Here is an 18,073-nt window from a genome sequence, read left to right on the forward strand (position 1 = left end):
CTAAACGAAACTACCATTTATGGCGTATTGAAAACCTAAGGGAGTGAATTTTGATGCAGTAGTCATAGATACAGCTGTGTTCTCAGATACTTTAAACAACCACTCGAAACACTGACATTCAATTTAGATGCCGACAAATTTATAAGATCCTACTTGTTTTGAGTGCTAACTTCTTTATGCAAAATAGAACCATAAGCAAATACCTTAAATTTAGGTGGCTTGTCGTTGACGTGACGGCTGACAAAAATTAAGACAAAAAATTGTCCACGGAGGGAACCCCTGTGGTTTATCTAACAGAACGGAAGGGGAACTGCAATGCAGTATGCCTCAAATGCATGGAGGCACTATTTTGTCATGGAGGGAGTTGAGTTTCCCCCTTCAGGTGGCGATGAGAGGAAACACCTTGTTGATGATGAAATCGGGTTTTCTTGATGACCCGGTGGTTCTAACTCACAAAAATTCACGTTGCTCGAGGAAAGGAGAAGGTTAACTATTTATTTACTACATAAATAAATCAAGAAGAAACAAAGCAAGGAGAAAACTATATACATGACTAAACCTTTGATCAGACGAATTCAGCCTCCTCCTGCTCAACACGTCGCATCCTGCCCTCCTGATCATACCGTACGGCAGCCATCTCCGTTTTCCGTGCTATCGTTAATAGCACGTAAACACTACACCGACATGGTGAATTCGGAGAAAGCAGAAAGGTCTCCTACCTCACTCGTTGCTCTCTGCCACGGTGATCTCGTAGTCCTCAGCGATGACGACAGGCTCCTAGATGCAGACAACTTGAGCCCTGGATCTCTCAGCCGCTCGCTGACTTCTGCCTCGCTTCACTTGGTCGCCTGGTTACTTTTCAGCAGCTCGCTGACTCGAACCCTTTCGAGGTGGACGCCTGGTTCTCGCTGACTCGAACCCTCGATGGCCTGTTGTTGCCCGGCTCCTTCAGCTCCTAGCTGACTTGAGCCTCCGACGTCATCTCAAACTCGACCCGTGATCCTGAAGCTCTCGACGTCAGTCTTTCGACGCAGCTTCACGTTTTCTCCCTTAGGACTTAGGACAAACAGCTTGTCCACCGACTTGTTCTTCTCACCTTCCGTCCAATGCCTCGAGTAGAAAGAAGTTGCGATCCTCTGTCGACTGCGCCAGTTGCGATCCTGTCGACTGCGCCAGTTGAGTTTCTCCCTTCAGGTGTTTCCTCTCATCACCACCTGAAGGGAGGAACTCAACTGAGGGAGGGCTGCTTCTATACAAGCTGTTGATGAGGCGTTTTTTAATGTCGACTGCACTTTAAGTAGGACTTTTGAATCAAATGCACGACGTTTTATGGTATTATGACTTATCATTGTTAATGTGATAGTCTGCAAAATGTGGCTGGAGTCGGAGAGCGAACAGCCATCCCAATCCTCAGCATGCACCATACTTTGTACGCGAATGAAATCGTGGGTTAGTTCTATCATTGACACGTTGTTCTTTTCCCAAGTTATGTCTGGAAAATGAAAATGAAGCATGCTGGATTCATCTTCAACACAGCAATCTGCCTGCGCTCTCAGCGTGCCATCGAATATGATGGCATTCCTCGTCCATCCCCTTGGCAAGCGTGCCATTCCGTAATAATCGTCGCTCTTGAGAGGATGGAACGCGGGAGCGTTGGGCTTTATTCAATTGTTAAAAATTCAGTAAGGCATCAGAACATGGCAGTTGCTTTAAATGCCAATTGAGATACGGCGGCGAAAAAAAAACGACGTTGGACTTGAGGCCGTTACGCCGTAGACCGCTAAATTTAGTGCGAATACTTGAATGTATTTTTTTTTATAGTATTGAATGAGTGTCGTTTATATCAAAGCACAAAAAGCCGAGTAGCACTGACTATGTGTACGAGTAAAGAAGGTGAATGCTTATGAGACTCGTATTTTTTACGCATGTAATTAGAAACAGGCTTAATAGTCTAAATTTTGTAATGTTCCCTCTAAAAACAGTAAAGAAAGAACCGCAGTAAACAAAAATACGTGGCAAGATGTAAGATTGCTTCCTTACTACTGATTCGGGTTTCATTGAGTGGTACCCTCTTCTGTCGTAAATTTTGCTAGAAAAGAAAAAAATAAAGAACGAACGGGGTACACTCTAAACACGAGTACGCCTGAATGGGAGTAAAGAGGGTGTAAGCTGTCCACTAGCGCTAGAGTGCGCTAGACGACAGCTTACACCCTCTTTACTCCTTTCTGTTTAGAGTTCCAGAAAAAAAATTAATTGGTCTTCGCGTGTTCCTCTCAAGCCTACTACCGGGTTTTCAGGAACTATTCAGTTGAAGTCTAGCGTGTGTGTCGTCCCTGTCATTCTGCCCTTGACTATTTACTGCTCGTAAATGCGTAGAATCTAATACAGCGACACACGAGCCTTACTTTCTGCTTCCAGCTCAATGGAAGGTTGCATGCGGCTTAAGCGCCTCCTTCGTATTAAATACTAAGCGAAAAACCAACAGACAAGAACGATTCAGCGGCTTCCTGAGTATTCAAAAAAGGGCCGATTCGAACAACCATGTAATCCTCTGTGCACCGTAAATCGCAGCTGAGCCACGGCTCTCCAAGCCAGAACTCTACGCCCTACATTTACTGATTTCCGTATGTCTGAATACGAAACGCGGCGCACCCAAAACGAGTCGTACAATGTATCCGGAAGCAGTCACGAAGGAAACAAACAAGCAGCAACTGCACACATACCGAACGTTGATGCAGCTGAGGATGACACATTGGTGGAGATGAAGTGGTCATGCTCTAAGTACAAAGCGGTCATGCTCTGAAGCAAACTTTGATTAAGGTCGCTCAGTGACAATGCGGGGAGCACGATGCGGGGAGCAGTTGAATATAAAAATTATAGGCCGCTGGGGCTCAATCTTGAGCAAAACCCTGCTCAAAACTGGAAAACGCCAGCACAATCGAACTGGCGTCATATCATTTGATCCACACTTTAAGCGCGTAGAACCGAATTTATTGTTCTCCAATTGTCACCTATTTTGAGCGCTAAGTAGTTGATTTTCAAAATGCCGAACAGGCTTCCCGAGCCCGAAACAGAAGGGGCGAGGTCCGGGCCAGCAGCAGCCTTATCAATTCTTACCTTCCATACCAAACAAGGGCATATCACAAAAAGTGGGTTAAGTGTTCCTTTCCATTGGGCTATCAGTTCCAGTGTTCCTTTATATTGCGCCTAGTACATGGCGCATATCAAACGAAAAATGGCCTAAAATGTGGCCTTGGGGCAAGCTGGTTCTTACTTTAGCCGTTTTTTTTTCTTTGCTGCGCAGAGTGCATAGGCAGCTTGTTCTCAAGCCACAGCGGCCACCGTTTTGACGTATAAGGTAGCTCGGCTATAGTCGCCGCCCAGTTTGAACTGGTTCGAATGGGTTCAACACCAAATAAGTTTTTGAATGTGGATGAATTTTCTAGTCAAATCCATGGATGCTGTTTCTATTTCTTTGCGAGATTTGTATAGAAACTTGAAGAGAGAAATTAATTTTTATGCGCGCTGTATCCACTTTACCCACTTGAATCTACTGTCCGCGGCAAAAGGCACAATAACTAACTGCCAGTGCCGCACATTAAAGTAAACTGAAAAATTTTTGCCTTACTATTACAATCGCGTATTTTGAAATTTATCATCATTTTCTGTCTTTTTTAGTTTACTTGAACCGTGCGTCTTGCCTGCAGGAAAAAAAAGGGCTTCATTTTTTATTGCTGAGTTCTCGATACCTCCAGATGTGTTTTTAAGCATGCTCCGTCGAACCATACTGCGTGCAGTAGCTTCATATCGCCAGCCAGGACTATCTCTTCTGACAATTTGGAAGCGATTACGTACAGTAGTTATAACGCGAAAGGGTGGAAAATTGGGCGAGTTGGTACGGACCCATGTTATTGAGGCAGAGACATTTGCTCTGTCTCACAAAAGTGGTTCGGCGTGTTCAATTCATGTCAAAAGCATGTACTATTCAATTCCTCGGGATCATTTCCTCGCCTGCGAGGAAGAGAGCATCGAAGCTTACGGCTCAGTTGGTTTTCAGAATGCTGCAGGTACGTCCGTGGGGGGCTTCCTTGAGTTGCTTGCTTTGTACCTCGAATCAACTAGTGCGCAGTGGCAAGGGAACCTGTACGCGCAAAAAAGCGGGATCTGCATCGGATTCCAGTTCTTTCTGGGAAAAATAAAGAATGATTGATTGATTGATTGATTGATTGATCTTGCATCGCCCCGGATCTCAGCCACCTATTTATAGCCCACACAGACAGAAGCTTGGTATCCCATTTAGCAGGCCCTTCTGTCGTCAAGTAGTAGTAGTAAGTGGTTTTTATTAAAATAATCATAAAAAGGAAGGAAAAAATTTTTGCTAGCCCCGGCCTCTGCCATCGATACTGAAACACCTGAGTTGGGGCAACGGAAATAAAGTTTAGCAGGCAGAATGGAGAAATGAAATGAAAGAAGTGAGGGGACAGGACGAGAGGATAGTATGGAGAGGTATTATACACAAACTATTTACACAATACACAAACTATTTACACATTAAGAAATGTGTTCAGGTTGTGCGCGTGATTTGTTCATGATGGAGCAATAAAACACACACGCACAGCACTATGTTGACTACAACTGGAGTGGGGCGTCTAGTTGTTAATCGTTTAAGGTAGAACTCGCGGAGCGTTCGGTCACTGCGTGTAACTGCCTGGCGGAGGACAGACGGGATGTCAAGCCCGTCTGTTCGAGGAACGCAGGGAGTCTCATCAAGATTCGCTCACGGGTGCGCGCACTGCATTGCAGCCACAATAACTTCTTGAGGGAGTCTGGTAGTATGCCCAGCGCCCTATAGGCCGCAAGCATATCGCTACGAGCATCGGCGTACGCGGCACAGTGAAGGAGCAGGTGCTCTAGTGTTTCCGCTGCCCGCATCCGTCATACACATTACTCGTCGCGCTTCTGTGACGCTCCCGTCGTTCCCCGGGCCACACGCAGCCAATGCAGGATTTTCGTTTTATGGACGACTACTTAGTGCTTTTCGACCACAGGACAAAAACAGAAGTTGAGACCTTGGTCTTGGATACGGTCGAAATCTTCATGCAATGCCGGAAGCCACTACAAGTAACACACGAGGTCCCATCAGAAGGTTCGTTCCGGTTTTTAGATCTACGGCTCAAGTCTTCAGAATGGCATTCTTGCTGGAAATATGAACCTAGGAGTTGCAAGCAGCTGCTTCCGTTTCGATCAGCCCGTTCCAAGCTAAGAGAGGAATCGCCATCCTATGTCTGGAGAACGCGACTCACAAATCTTGCGCTCATTCCATGGAAGAAAGTTTTCAAGATCAGGTGGCCCGTCTTCCCGATGCAGATTACCCTCCAACCATTGTCACTTCTGTGGCTGAACGCCTTTTGAAGAAAGAGAAACAAGAAGCGCGTGCCAAAAAACATGGTTGAGGAACCACCGCAAAGAAGGAGAGTGGCGTTGTACCATATGTTCACAACGTGTCGCACCGCCTGAAGATGACTGTTCGCCGCAGTGACGTTAACATCGTCTTCTCGGCCCCTGTGAAGTTGCGTACGCTGTGCGCACGCGTAAACAGGGAGGACGTCGAGCGTCGGCGGTGCAACAAGGCGCACCAGAACCCCTTCGTTGAGTGCATGGAGTGCGTGGTGTATTCCATTCCCGTTTCATGCGGTAAGGTTTACGTCGGCCAGACGGGTAGATGCCTGAAAGAGCACCGATACGAGACCTACGAGACAGGCACAGGGAATCTGGCGCTGCATCGTCGCAATTGCAAGATTAAAGATCAAGCTTCCGGGAAGAAGAACAGTGCGCCCCAGACCTTGCCAGCTTGTTTGTAATCAGCAGGAACTGGGATCAAATGGTGCGCGAGATTGTGGAGGCTGCCGAGATGGCCACGCTGCGTCAAAACTGCATATAGTGAGCCTTCCATCGCTCTGACAAATGCAGAATTGCATTTTTTGAAAGTAACCCCGCTAGGATTTTTGATATTTTTTTTCGTGTGGGGGGGGGGGGGAATCGGAGAATTGGCATATATGTAGTGTTTCACCCATTAAATGTCAGTTGGAAGTTCAGCGCTTGTGTGTCCACGTGCCTTCAATGTGTCCTTTGCTGTGCTGCACTGGTATACTTATATCTGTATATATATGGGCTTCTGTTATAGATTCTCTTTTATTTATGGCCTCCATAGCATCGAGGATTGCATAAAGTTCCGTCAAAAGCAGATTCGTATGGTCTGATACGTATTCATGATGTATTCATGATGTATGTATTAATGATGTATGTTTTAGCAATACATGCTCCTGGGCATACATCTAACAAAGATCGAGTTCTCGGCTTCTTGTTACGGTGAAGTTTAATCGTCTTGTTTGTCGTAATAGTCGTGAATTCCCATGAAGGGGAGTCAGCCATTGTAGGGGTTTGCACTGTCACCACATTGTAGAAGGATGCTGCGAGCATAAGGTACTTTCGCTTCAGATTTCTTGTTGCCTCTTGCTGATCAAATAGTACGGTCAGTGTATTAAGCTGTGGAAATCCCTGCAATATAGGAATGGGGGGTTAGTTATGGCAAGGCCGTGCTGGTGCGCATTGCGCTCCTATTTACTGCTGCCAACTCCGCTCATTATCGCCTTGTCAGTCGTTAGTGCATGGTTTTGTAGAGTACCCTAGGCTGAAGCACTGATTGTACAAGACGTCTTGCCAGCTCCGTTCGGGCTCCTCCTCCCCTATACGAAGTGCGTTTGATCAAGTTCCTGCTGCTTTTTTTCATCCTATAGATGCGGCTCTTTCTTCGAAGTGAGGACTTTTCTGACAACGTTAGATTCATGTGTAAGATTTCATTCACATGAGGGGATGACGATTAAGTTCTATACAATCGAAAGGACACACCAGCATGATATGCAGTAGCATGGTCCAAAAAGATGTGGAAACGTTGCGGAACGATACTCTGCAACTCCGTTAATTAACATTTCGTGAGAAATTTACGCAATCATTCTCCCACGAATGCACTAGTGCTCTTCCGAAAAGTAAGTATACAAAAAAAAAACTCCCTATGCTATAGTACACGTTTCTATTGTTGGCTTTTTTATCCATAGGGTGCTGTGCGGCGACCTTGTTTTTGTAGTGAAAACAACGCGAAGATGAAGTGCGTCACGGCTGCCCCATGTTTAATGTGCAGTAAGTCTCGAATGAACCGCGAATAATACTTGTCGAACGTGAGCAGCAAAATCAGATAATCTTGTTGGACAAACTCTCAATATCGGTGCATCATACTTTAATTTTGAGAGCATTATAAGCGCTCTTTAGAACTGTTACTGAAATTATTCTGTATGTTCCTTTCAGCAGCCAATATTTTTGCACCGTTGAGCATGGATGTCACTGATCACGTTCAAGTTTCATTTGACGCTGATAGAACTGTGACGCTGCTCCAGAGAAAAAAAATTAATAATGCTACACCCGACACACGAGCAGTGGGAGGAGGCCCTGACCAGCGACAGCGTTGACCAGCATGCCTGCATAATCCAGCTAGTCCGCAAGTCAGCTGCCACCAGCGGAGCCCTGGACTAGAGGTCCCGACCACCTGGCTCCTGCGAATTGATCACCTAAATAAAAGCCCCCCCCCCCCCTCTCCTCATGGCAAGGCAGCCCAGAAGTTTGTCATTTTCATACAGAGCTAGAGCAGGTGCAAAAGTAATTTTTGTTTTGATGGCATTAAAGGTAACATCAGAAGTTCCTGTTTGTTTCTTCCTTCTTGAAGGGCGCAAAGTGCTTGTTTAAGCCAGTTACATTTCAAGCCAATAATACGGCTTTTTTTTTGAAGCGATGATTATTGCCTCAGAGCATAACAACTATGAAATGAGAGATGAGTAAGGTGCTTAAAAAAATGAAGAAAGCTAGGCTGATCTGATGAAATCAAGAAGTGAACGATGATATGAACCCTGTGTCCAGGCAATATATGAATCCGGATTGTCCGGTGAGAGACCCGCTGCCGCCAGGTGCCGATTTCCCGTCAGCTTCAGTGCCGGGCAGTCTCACAACAGGTGGCGGATATCCACCTCACCTTCTCTGATCTTGCAGACTGGACACCCGGGGCGGGGATATAAATCTTTGAAATGAGGCCACTTGCGTGTCACAGCTGGAGTTAAGCAAACCCCGGCGCGTATCCTCCGAAGTGCAACCTCCTCTGCACGGGTAAGACTACGGGGGAGGGTTACCGCACACGGAGGGATTAGAGCACGTGTGCGGCACCTGAGGTGTTTTTCTTGTTTAAAGGAGGGTGGTGTCGTCCAGAGTGAGGACTCGAGGCAAAGACGAGGTTGGCGTCGAAAGGCGGGTCGCAGAATCTGCGCGGCTTTGTGCGCTCAGGAGGTCACGCGGGATCCACTCAATACAGATTTGCTGCGGGATGCGTGCGCTAGACAATGGATGTCTTGGCAGATTTCTGGGGTGTGATTGACTCGTCGTAGTAGGCGTGTGACGTGAAGGGCGTCGGTGCGAATGACAATGAAGGCCAGATTAAGGCGGGAGGGAGCTCCACCGGCGGGTCTTACATAGTATGACAAGACCAAAAGTTGCCTTGGGAAGCCTCACATCCACTGCGACTACCTCTTGATATGAGGTGCACCAGTTTTCAAGCGAGAGGCGAACTTGAGGAAAACGCGCATCAACGTACACCGCCGCCGCCTTTCCCGGAGGGAAAGCAGTGTGCACACGACGGTCGTTCATTGAAGGAGACATGTATCCACTAAAGCCCGGAATGGATGGCAAGGCATTGGTCTCCTGCAGTAGCAGGGCCCACATCTGGAGCTTGTTCATGCGAAGTCGAGATTTGAGCTCTCCCAGCTTTGTGGAGAGGCCTCTGCAGTTCTATTGGAGCACACCGCAACAACGTGTACCCGCCATTTTCGATTAGGCTTCGAAGCGTTGTAATAGAACTGATGTCAGGTTAGATAACTGGCTTACCATAAATCAGAGCTAGGACGTTGTTGAGTTATCCTGCAGTGTTGCAGAAGACCTGGTAGAGTTTGCAGAAAAGCGCATGAGGGCTGGACGTAGTAGAAGGCGCTGCAGCATTGATTGGCGTGGAGTGGGATTCCGCTGGTTGTCTACGGCGAGCAAACAGTTCACGGCGTTGCCGTAGCTTACAGACCTCGGCTAAAAGGCGTGCAATTCGGTCGTCATCTGCTGCCATGTCCTCACGCAGAGGTTCCAGTATGCTGTGCTTTTGTGTGGCTTAAAGGCGACGGCGATCCTTCCGCACTTTATCACTGTATGACTGTTGGGCAGGGGCTCCAGGTGGATTGGGCTCAGAAAGCTCCGGCCAGTCGTCGTCATCCCACTGAAGAGCCGCAAACTTCTTGTATGTCTGTATCGGAGTGCTGTTTTCATTCGGAGGATCTTGCTTACGGATCCCACGCCGAACCTTCTCAGTTGCTTTCTGTTTTGTGGGGAAAGTTGGAGAGGTGATCTCGTGGTCGTCAGTCTTGCAAAGTCCGCACCTGTAAGACGGTGTGCCTTGTGGCCGAGCCTCATCTTGCATTGCAAAAGGGCATGATCGGCGCATGTTCCCAGGTCTAAAACAGCTGTAGCAATAGACAGCACTCGGTTTGTAAGGGCGAGGCCGCAGAATACAACCATAGTAGTAAAGTCGTTCTGGGAGAGTTGGTGGGCCCTGTAGTGTGACGATGCACGAGGGCCCCTTTCCCATATACCGCGCTTGGATGACACGGTGGGTTGGACAGTACAGCTCACGCTGGAGGGTCGTCTGGTCTTCGGCAACGTCGACGCTGTAAACAACATAGCGTTGTAGGTCCGAACCTTCTACTAGGTACACTTGGACCGGCACCGAGATCTCGCTTGTAATCGATATGCACTTGAGCGTTTGCAGACGCTCGACAGCAGCCAAAGTCGGGAGCTACACAGCGATTGTATTAGATTTCGTTCTAGACGTGAAGTCCCGAAAACCTTTGGTCCCAAGACACGCGTCCAGGTTCGCCTGAAGAATCCTGTTCGGAATGTCTATCAGACTTTTGGCTGCCAGAGCTTTAATGGCCACTTTATACGATACCGATCCCGATGTCGGCACAGCCACCTGGTTGGCATACGCTGGGCAGGAACGCTTGCCTTGTGAGCTGGAGTTGGCAGAAGACGAATCCTGTGCAGTGTTCCCTGATGGGCGCTTTTGAGAACTGCGGGAAGCCGGCGGCATGGATGGAGGTGCCGAAGACAGGTCCATTGGAGAGCTCTCCTCCTCACGCTGCACGGTTGAAGCCCCATCCAGCAGTGGAGGCTGGGCCGCCATTGCCGAGTTCCGCCCAGAGGGCAGATCGCTCACGGGCTGAGGTGCATTTGGAGAAGGCGGGATGTGCGCTGCCGCTGATGGACCGGGAGCAGGAGCCAAGAGCTGGGACCCAGGCTCAGTTGTCAAAAGAGGTGTTGCGGAAGCCGTGGTGACCGACGCCGGCGAAGCCACCTCTGCCAGCGCGTCACCGGTGGCCCTAGGCATAGCCTCGGGCCCAGTCCAGCTGCCGCGATGACTGAAGGACATTTGCTTACTGCCACCCAGTCAGACGGCGCTTGAGCTTCGGGAGCTTCCTCAGATGGTGTAAAGACAGCACTCTTGGTATAAGGAACGTAATTACGCGGATGGTGAGATTTTTCACTGGAGCGATGTGCAGCCACTTTAGCAGGAACACTTCGTCATCTTGGTTTGTTTACTGTATACTCGCGTGTGGAAGAAGGCGAAGAGCGCTTTTCAGTACACTCCAATATCTCCGAGCACGTGCCAGTCAAAGAAAGAAGACGAAAAGACATGGAAGCGCATCGAGCTCTGCTCGCTGTCTTGTGTTTTTCTTCCCTCGCAGTTCCGGCTCTCCAGGAGTGCAAGGAAGAATACCTCAAGCGGCGTCCCACGCACACGGCCTGCAAGCCTCCAAACAGGAACTGCATCATCAAGAAAAGAAGGATCAGCCCGGAGGAGCGCCTTCTCATAGTGAAGACACACAACGACTACCGGAGCATGGTGGCCCTGGGAAAATTGCAGGGCTTCCCTCCAGCCGCTAATATGGCTCGGCTTGTCTGGGACAAAGAGCTCGCTTCCGTGGCGCAAGCGAAAGCCGAGCAGTGTACATCCGCCAAGGGAGAGTACAGCCACGACGACTGGCACGACCGCTTCACGACCAAGTTCAATGCGACGGGACAGAACCTTGCCTTCCGTGGTAGAAACTTCCGTTTCACGAGCAGCGACTGGCCTGGTCGCATCAAGGAGTGGTTCATAGAGTACGAAGACTACCCGTCGGAGCAACGCCACGAGTTCCGACTTCCGGCCCACTCGAAGCCTATGATAGGGCACTTCACCCAACTTGTGTGGGCCAAGACCAGCTACGTCGGCTGCGGCTTCGTGGAGTACAGCATCATCGGAGCGGTCAACCTGACGGAGATGCAGTTCTACGTGTGCAACTACGCGGTCACCGGAAACGTCTTCAGGAGGCCGCTGTACCAGGAAGGCCCGGCCTGTTCTGCCTGCCCAAATGGAACCGTGTGTGACAAGGCTTTCGGTCTGTGTGGTATTACTGCCGAGGAACAAGAATCGGGGACAACGAGAAAGAACTCGGGCACCGGCGAACAGAGGTCAAGCATCACCAATACGGAATCGACAGCCACCAAAATGACATCGATTGCCGGTAAAAGCGATTCGAGCAGTATTAAAAAGGAAACGATTTCAGAAGGAAAAGGATCCAGCACCACCAAGAAGTCTGGCATGAATAGAACGGAATCGAATACCATCAATACGAGGACGACTGCAGATAAAAAGGATTCAAGAACAACTGCAGAGGAAGCGCGATCCGAAGAAAAGAGATCGAGCACTGCCCAGAAGGAATCGATTGTTGGCAAACATGAATCGAGTGCCACGAACGAGGGATCGATAGCCGGTGAAACCATTACAGGCACCAACACAGATAAATATGTTCTTGATAAAGAGACACCAAGCATCAGTAAAGAGGAATCGACCGTTAATAAAGCGGAATCGAGCACTGAAAAAATGGGAACGATCGTCGGTAAGCACGATTCAGAGACCACCAGACAGGAATCAGATTCTGGGAAAGAGGAAGCTATCACTACCAAAATGGAATTGAGCACCCCTAAAATGGGATCTGCTACCAGTAATAGCAATTCAGAAACGACCAATAAGGAAGCGGATTTCGGGAAAAGTGAATCAGGTCCCACTACTGGGGCACAGACTACCGAATCAAAGGAAGGGCAACATGCCGCTCACCTTAAAGGCAGCAGTTCATGGACTGCTTCCAACGTTTCCTGGCAGGCAGCATTTGGAGCTGCAACCGTTGTCCTTGTGGCCACTCTGAGGAGATACGCGTTTGTTGTTTAAATTGTGTACTTCGCGGCGCGTTTCTTTCTTCAGCATGAGATTCGGTGACGTCAATCTTTACCTTTGTTACCATTTTTACTAACTAACCGTTAGCATTTTGCTTGCAACAGATTGTTGCCCGCCTTTGACAAATGCGTCGAATTTGTTCCCATATAAATTATTTTTGCCGTGGGATTATTTTTTGTTGTCAGAGCGTAAAGAGATGGTGATGAAAACGAAATTACGTACCGCTATCTCCACTGTCTCTTCATTACGTTGATGCTGACGTAGTGGTCGAACGTTTCTTAAATATGCATGCCAAACTTTTGTCCGGAACTGGCATTGGCGCTCCCACAACACTCTAGGAGTCGCTTCTTGCACTGTCTTTTTGGTTGGCTGTGCTCTCTATATATGAAGCTCCACCGGCATGTCGCCAAGAACGTTGCTACGTTTCGCCTGCACGGTCTGCTCGCTGTCCGCCGATTGCTCTCTGAGAATGGCAGAAACAAAATTCTAATAGTCTGCTAAATGCGTAAATAACGTGTGGTAGATTTTGAACGTGTGGTTCAAAGATAACCTGGCTGGCTGCTACCTGGCACTTGAACCTGAGACACATGTTGTAATGTCTTCGATTCCATGTTTGTACACATAGGGGGCCAGATGAACTGATTCAGAACTCTGTGGGTGCCAATCCTTGGCCACGCATGAAGGAGGATCCTAGATTAAGGCTCTCGTAAGAGAGCGTTTGATTAGAGATACAAACATTCGCCGTAACGTTGATCAAGCTGCTGTATACCACGTGAATGTCGTAGACTTTAGCGCATAGAATGTATCTCGGGCATGCCATTAAAGTTCAGGCAACGGCCCGGTGCGACAACCTGTATTGTTATCTCTCACCGCAGGGGCATTTGCAACATGCAGTTAATGGTGAGTTGCGTCACCACGGTTTCCCGAGCATCCGCAGGGATATCCCAGCAGGCGAATGTTGGTGAGCAGTGCGCCACCACGGACCCGAGCACCCACGCTTAGCCGTGCGTTACTCAGCCCATGTTCGGGGAAAAGGAGATCCTGGTGGTTGAGCCGATGCAGAGTGTTTCGACCTTTAAGGCCCCTCGGCAGAGGCAACACTCTACTTTGGCCCCTGCTTCCTGTAGACGGCACCTCCGGCCGAAACCGAACGGGGGAAATCGGCAGTCGCCTTTTCCTATCCGCCCATCCACCTTTCACTTTCCCGTCCTCTTTCTCACAACTTTTCTGGCTTCTTCTACCTTCTTGTTTTTTTTTGCTTTTCATTGGTAGCTGAGGTTAACCGTGTGTGGCGCACTGCCTTTTAGTTACACCATAATATGTTATAGTTGGCGTGCACAGCTGGCATGCACATGACTTGCTTTCAGGTTCCTGTCTTATCCCCACGTTGGGCTCTGCTGTGGGCGGCTGGCACCGTGGCCGACAAATACGCACATGTTAACGCGATAGCTTTAAAGGCACCATTACCAATAAAATCCGTTGTCAGCGTTATGAGGGAAAATCACGAGCATGACTCTTGCAGGCGGTGCCCAGAGAGCAACCCAGGAGGCGGGTGGGCCACATAGGTGACGTGACCTTGCGGCGACACCACAACCTGCCCACTGGATAGTGAGCGAACTGCCCACCGGGGCAGGCGGCAGATGAGTGAGTGATTGGTCGCTCGGGAAGAGCAACCTGGGCCGCACTAGACCCACCTCTGGGAGCTCCTGCCATCGCAGGGCACTGGCGCATCGCCTGATTGTTGCACCGCTGCGCAGAGAAGGGGCATGAGGACTTCCAGGGATCTAAGAATGTAAAGGAGAAAATGACCTTCTGCTATGTGACAATTAACCCAATACGTTATCGTGTCATACCCTTAATGCGATGCTTAAGTTTTCTCTCAAATTTTTAGGCAGCTATCAGAGCTATATCTGGTAGTCGAAAATTCTAATGAACACTCTGGTTCTTGGTGAAGTGAACAAACTGTCACTAGAGGTCGCACTTTACAAGGTTTTATTCTGTGCAGTGATGTCTGCCTGCTCAATGCAAGGAAACCCACGTACCACTCTTCAAGCTCTGGAAAACTGAGCTGCATAGACCTTTTAGTTCAACCTCTGTTTTTGTTTTTATATGTATTTTAAATTAGATGTTTTTAAGAATCCCTGCAGAAGCGATCACCTTCCTGTGGTAGTGGCAATTAAGTTATCCCCACCAGCAATCATTTAAAGCAAACCACGTCGTTGGATGATCCACACGGCTGTCTGGGCGCTGTTTCGAGAAAGTGCCACTGTGGAGGAATTTTTCTCGGGAAATGTTTCGATGTTCTCGGACGGTGTGTCGATGAACCCAACGAAATATTCACAACCTGTATTGTTACTGCTGTACGCCTGGCGGTTCCTCAGTCTTCGGGACTGGTGCGACAAAAAACACAAGGTTTGGTATAACAAATATTGAAGAGAATAAAAAAAGCCAAATAAAGCATGGACAATTTTTCAGAGATATACATAGGCTTGAATCCTTATAAACTAAAAAAAGCGATATATTTAGCTTTCTAAAAGAAGACAAAGTTTTCTTGAGAAACTGTAAATTCTGACCCCATGCCTTGCTAGATTTTATGATACAACTCAGTCACCTTCTCATTCCTGATAAGAAGGCTGAAGTCTTTACTAGGGGTTTGTTGGGAGTCTCCAGATCGTTGCCCAGCCAAGGATGGTCGCTGAGGTTACCCGACTTCCTTTAAAAGTTGGTACTATTAGCCATTTTCAAAGCTGCTTTTCTCGCTATCGATAATTAGCTAGTACGAACTAACTTTTTAGGCCCTCCACACCACGGTTATTTCTATACGTTGAGCTTGGCGCATAATAGCCTTAGATGCTTATGAGCCACTAAACCCAATAGAACTCAACTAAGCAGATGAAATATCTCGTTGCATAAAAACCGGATGCTACCGCGCGGTCTTAGGTTGTTGGCGTATGAACAGGGGGTCCCAGTTCCGCGCCACCATGCCACACATTAGCAGGAAATTTTTTTTTCTCCAGGAGGGAAAGAAGGGGGAGAGGAACGTGAGCTGGTCGCTCACTGCTTTCCGCTCACTCATTCCCGCTCACGTCTCCGCGCGTTGTGCTCACTGGGCGAGCAATGACGGTCGCAAGGGGCGTCGGCGAACGAACGAACGAACGCATGAACGCACGAACGCACGCACGAACGAACGAACGAACGAACGAACGAACGAACGAACGAACGAGCGAACGAACGGACGGACGGACGGACGAACGGACGAACGCACGAACGCAAGAACGAACGAACGAACGAACGAACGAACGAACGAACGAACGAACGAACGAACGAACGAACGAACGAACGAACGAACGGACGGACGGACGGACGGACGGACGGACGAAAGAATGAGAGGAAGCGAGTCGAGAGTTACTGCTTCTTCACGAAGGCGCCAGTTCTTACCCTCCTAACAGGTTTCGAAGAATTATCGCGTGGAGGACAGCTCAACCAGGGGACTTTATCTGCCATCTTCGCGGGCCACTCTGTCCACAACTAAATATCAGAGAGATTGGACTAGCCTCTCGGATCCACGTGCTTAAATTAAAATCTCTTGGCGTCACCAATGCTTTAGAATGCGGCTGGGTTGGCGGCATCCGTAGCTCATTTTTTTACCTTTTTTAGCTTATGCAAGCTCCATTTTATGTGAAAATATCAATTTGGCATTAGAACTTAGTAGCCGCCAGATGTGCTTTTAACATGCTCTGTCGGAAAAGAGTACCGCAGTAGCTTTAAATCGCCATCCAGGACTATCTTGTCCGAGGATATGGAAGCGATCACGTTAAGCAGTTATAACTTGGGAGCACCAGAATTCACTCGACGAAGAAATGCTCCTGCAACATATGAAGCTCTATAGACCGTTTACAGCGTGCAGTTCTTCCGTTTGAGACCAGATGGCGCCACAGACGCGCTCGGAACACGGCGCTATTACGGACCTCGCAAGTCACCGGAGTGTACGCCTCGATGCAGTAATGGAAATATCGCGGGTGGCTGCCGAAGTGTTTTTTCTGCGAAGATGGGGAAATGCAGAGGAAATACGTGCTTTATTGTGGATTGCAAGAATTGCGACAGAGAGTTAAAGGTGCAGGATGCGATCGTTTGCGAGCCTCACGGAACCGAACTGCACAAGGAAGTACTGCCCCTGTTCGCGCCCGTTTGCCATGCATCATTTCCGAACGGGCGAACGCGACAAACACGTCCGCCAGTGCTAGATGGCCAATATAGAAAGAAAGGTTACGATCTTGGAAAATCTGCGAGGGTAAGTGCGCAACATTGCTTCATGATCAAAGTGTTCCGCCACCGAAACCGTCACTTCGTGCTTTCAGTTGCTGTGCAGTTGCGCCTACGTGTGTAGTGAGGCCCCATTGCTCGTAAGTTAAGGTGTTCGGCAATTGTAGTAACAGCAGCGCCGGAAGCCAGATCAGGTACGGAAAAGAAGGACGACTTATGCTCCTACATGCCGCTACTGTAGATCGTGCGCTGCACAGCCGTACGAACGGACAACGCTTACCGTCCGTGTATTGTATGCCGTCTTGGTGCTACTCTTGAACTTCGCTCCAAGTAGAGCGCTTTTCGTGGACCAGATTCGGAATACAGCATTTGCGTTACGGCTGCTGGGCTGGATGATTGCCACTTCCTCGCGGTCCATGCGAGACAGCCACTAAAAGTTACCCCCAGGCCAGCGCTCAGAGAGAAGCTGATTACTTACCACCAACGAGACCTCGAGCATTTTCATGTCCGCATATCGAGAGTGGAGCGTACCGCAATTTCATATGTGAGACTGACATAATTATGAACTTCGTGTAGTGTGAATGCGTTGCTGTGCGCGTTATAACAATTATATCGCGGAATCCTTCGAAACGATTGCGCGCCAGATTGTGAAGGCTGCTTGATGAATGGTACTGCTATACATGGTAGTTAACATTTGTGTGTCTATTTATTTTTGTCACCTTTGTGTGCTTAACAAAAAATAGAAAATATTTTCGGTTTCCTAAGCACCGTTAACAGGTTGCAAACAAATGCGTACGATGTGCATGCGAGCGTTTTAGAGCGGTGTCTGCGTGCATGTACAGAATACTACAACGACCTGCGGTGCCGCAGAAGCATTAAACCTTGCCGTTTAAGATAATAACAATAAAAAAACATTCAGCAAAGCCTTCTGCGGACGCAAAGACAAGTATCAGGAAATCCATCCATTGGCTGGCTATGAAACAGGACACCGTTTTCAAGACCACAAGAGATCAAATTAGAGTTCTCACGTGTCCTTCGAATCTTTGGACAAACCATACTGTCTCCTTCCCACTATTTTACAACCGTATCAGTCGAAACACAGCCTGTTGGAACCGAACCATCAGACGCGGCAGCCGTCGCGACGAGGCGCGCTCGGACCAGTCAGGAGGCGTGCAATGGCGGCGTGCTCACGTGACCAAAGATGGCAGCCCCCATGATACGGCGCTGTAAAGCGTCTATAGGCCCGAGTGACTTCATACGGGAGAATGATCCGCCTTCATGATTATTATCGACCGCACACTCGAGATCAGCCCCATCGTCCACGCCGCACACACTTTTACACAACTACCACGTATATAAAACTACTCTCCAAACTACTGGCTGACTCTCGGCCAGCCA

General features: G+C 48.6%; 2 protein-coding genes across 2 annotated transcripts in view; both read left to right on the forward strand.

The window, feature by feature from the left end:
• Positions 1-18,073, forward strand: part of LOC144093864 (uncharacterized) — a 60,629-nt gene that overhangs the window by 20,442 nt on the left and 22,114 nt on the right. The window lies entirely within an intron of this gene.
• LOC144094393 (uncharacterized) lies at positions 10,832-12,406 on the forward strand. Its single transcript, XM_077628358.1, has one exon. It carries the CDS (start codon positions 10,832-10,834, stop codon positions 12,404-12,406), a length of 1,575 nt encoding a protein of 524 aa, XP_077484484.1.

The sequence above is a fragment of the Amblyomma americanum genome, chromosome 6 (genome assembly GCF_052857255.1).
Source record: "Amblyomma americanum isolate KBUSLIRL-KWMA chromosome 6, ASM5285725v1, whole genome shotgun sequence".
Classification (NCBI taxonomy): Eukaryota; Metazoa; Arthropoda; class Arachnida; order Ixodida; family Ixodidae; genus Amblyomma; species Amblyomma americanum.

Coding starts and splice junctions, on each gene's coding strand:
- LOC144094393 (XM_077628358.1), top strand. CDS start 10,832: ATGGAAGCGCATCGAGCTCTGCTCGCTGTCTTGTGTTTTTCTTCCCTC.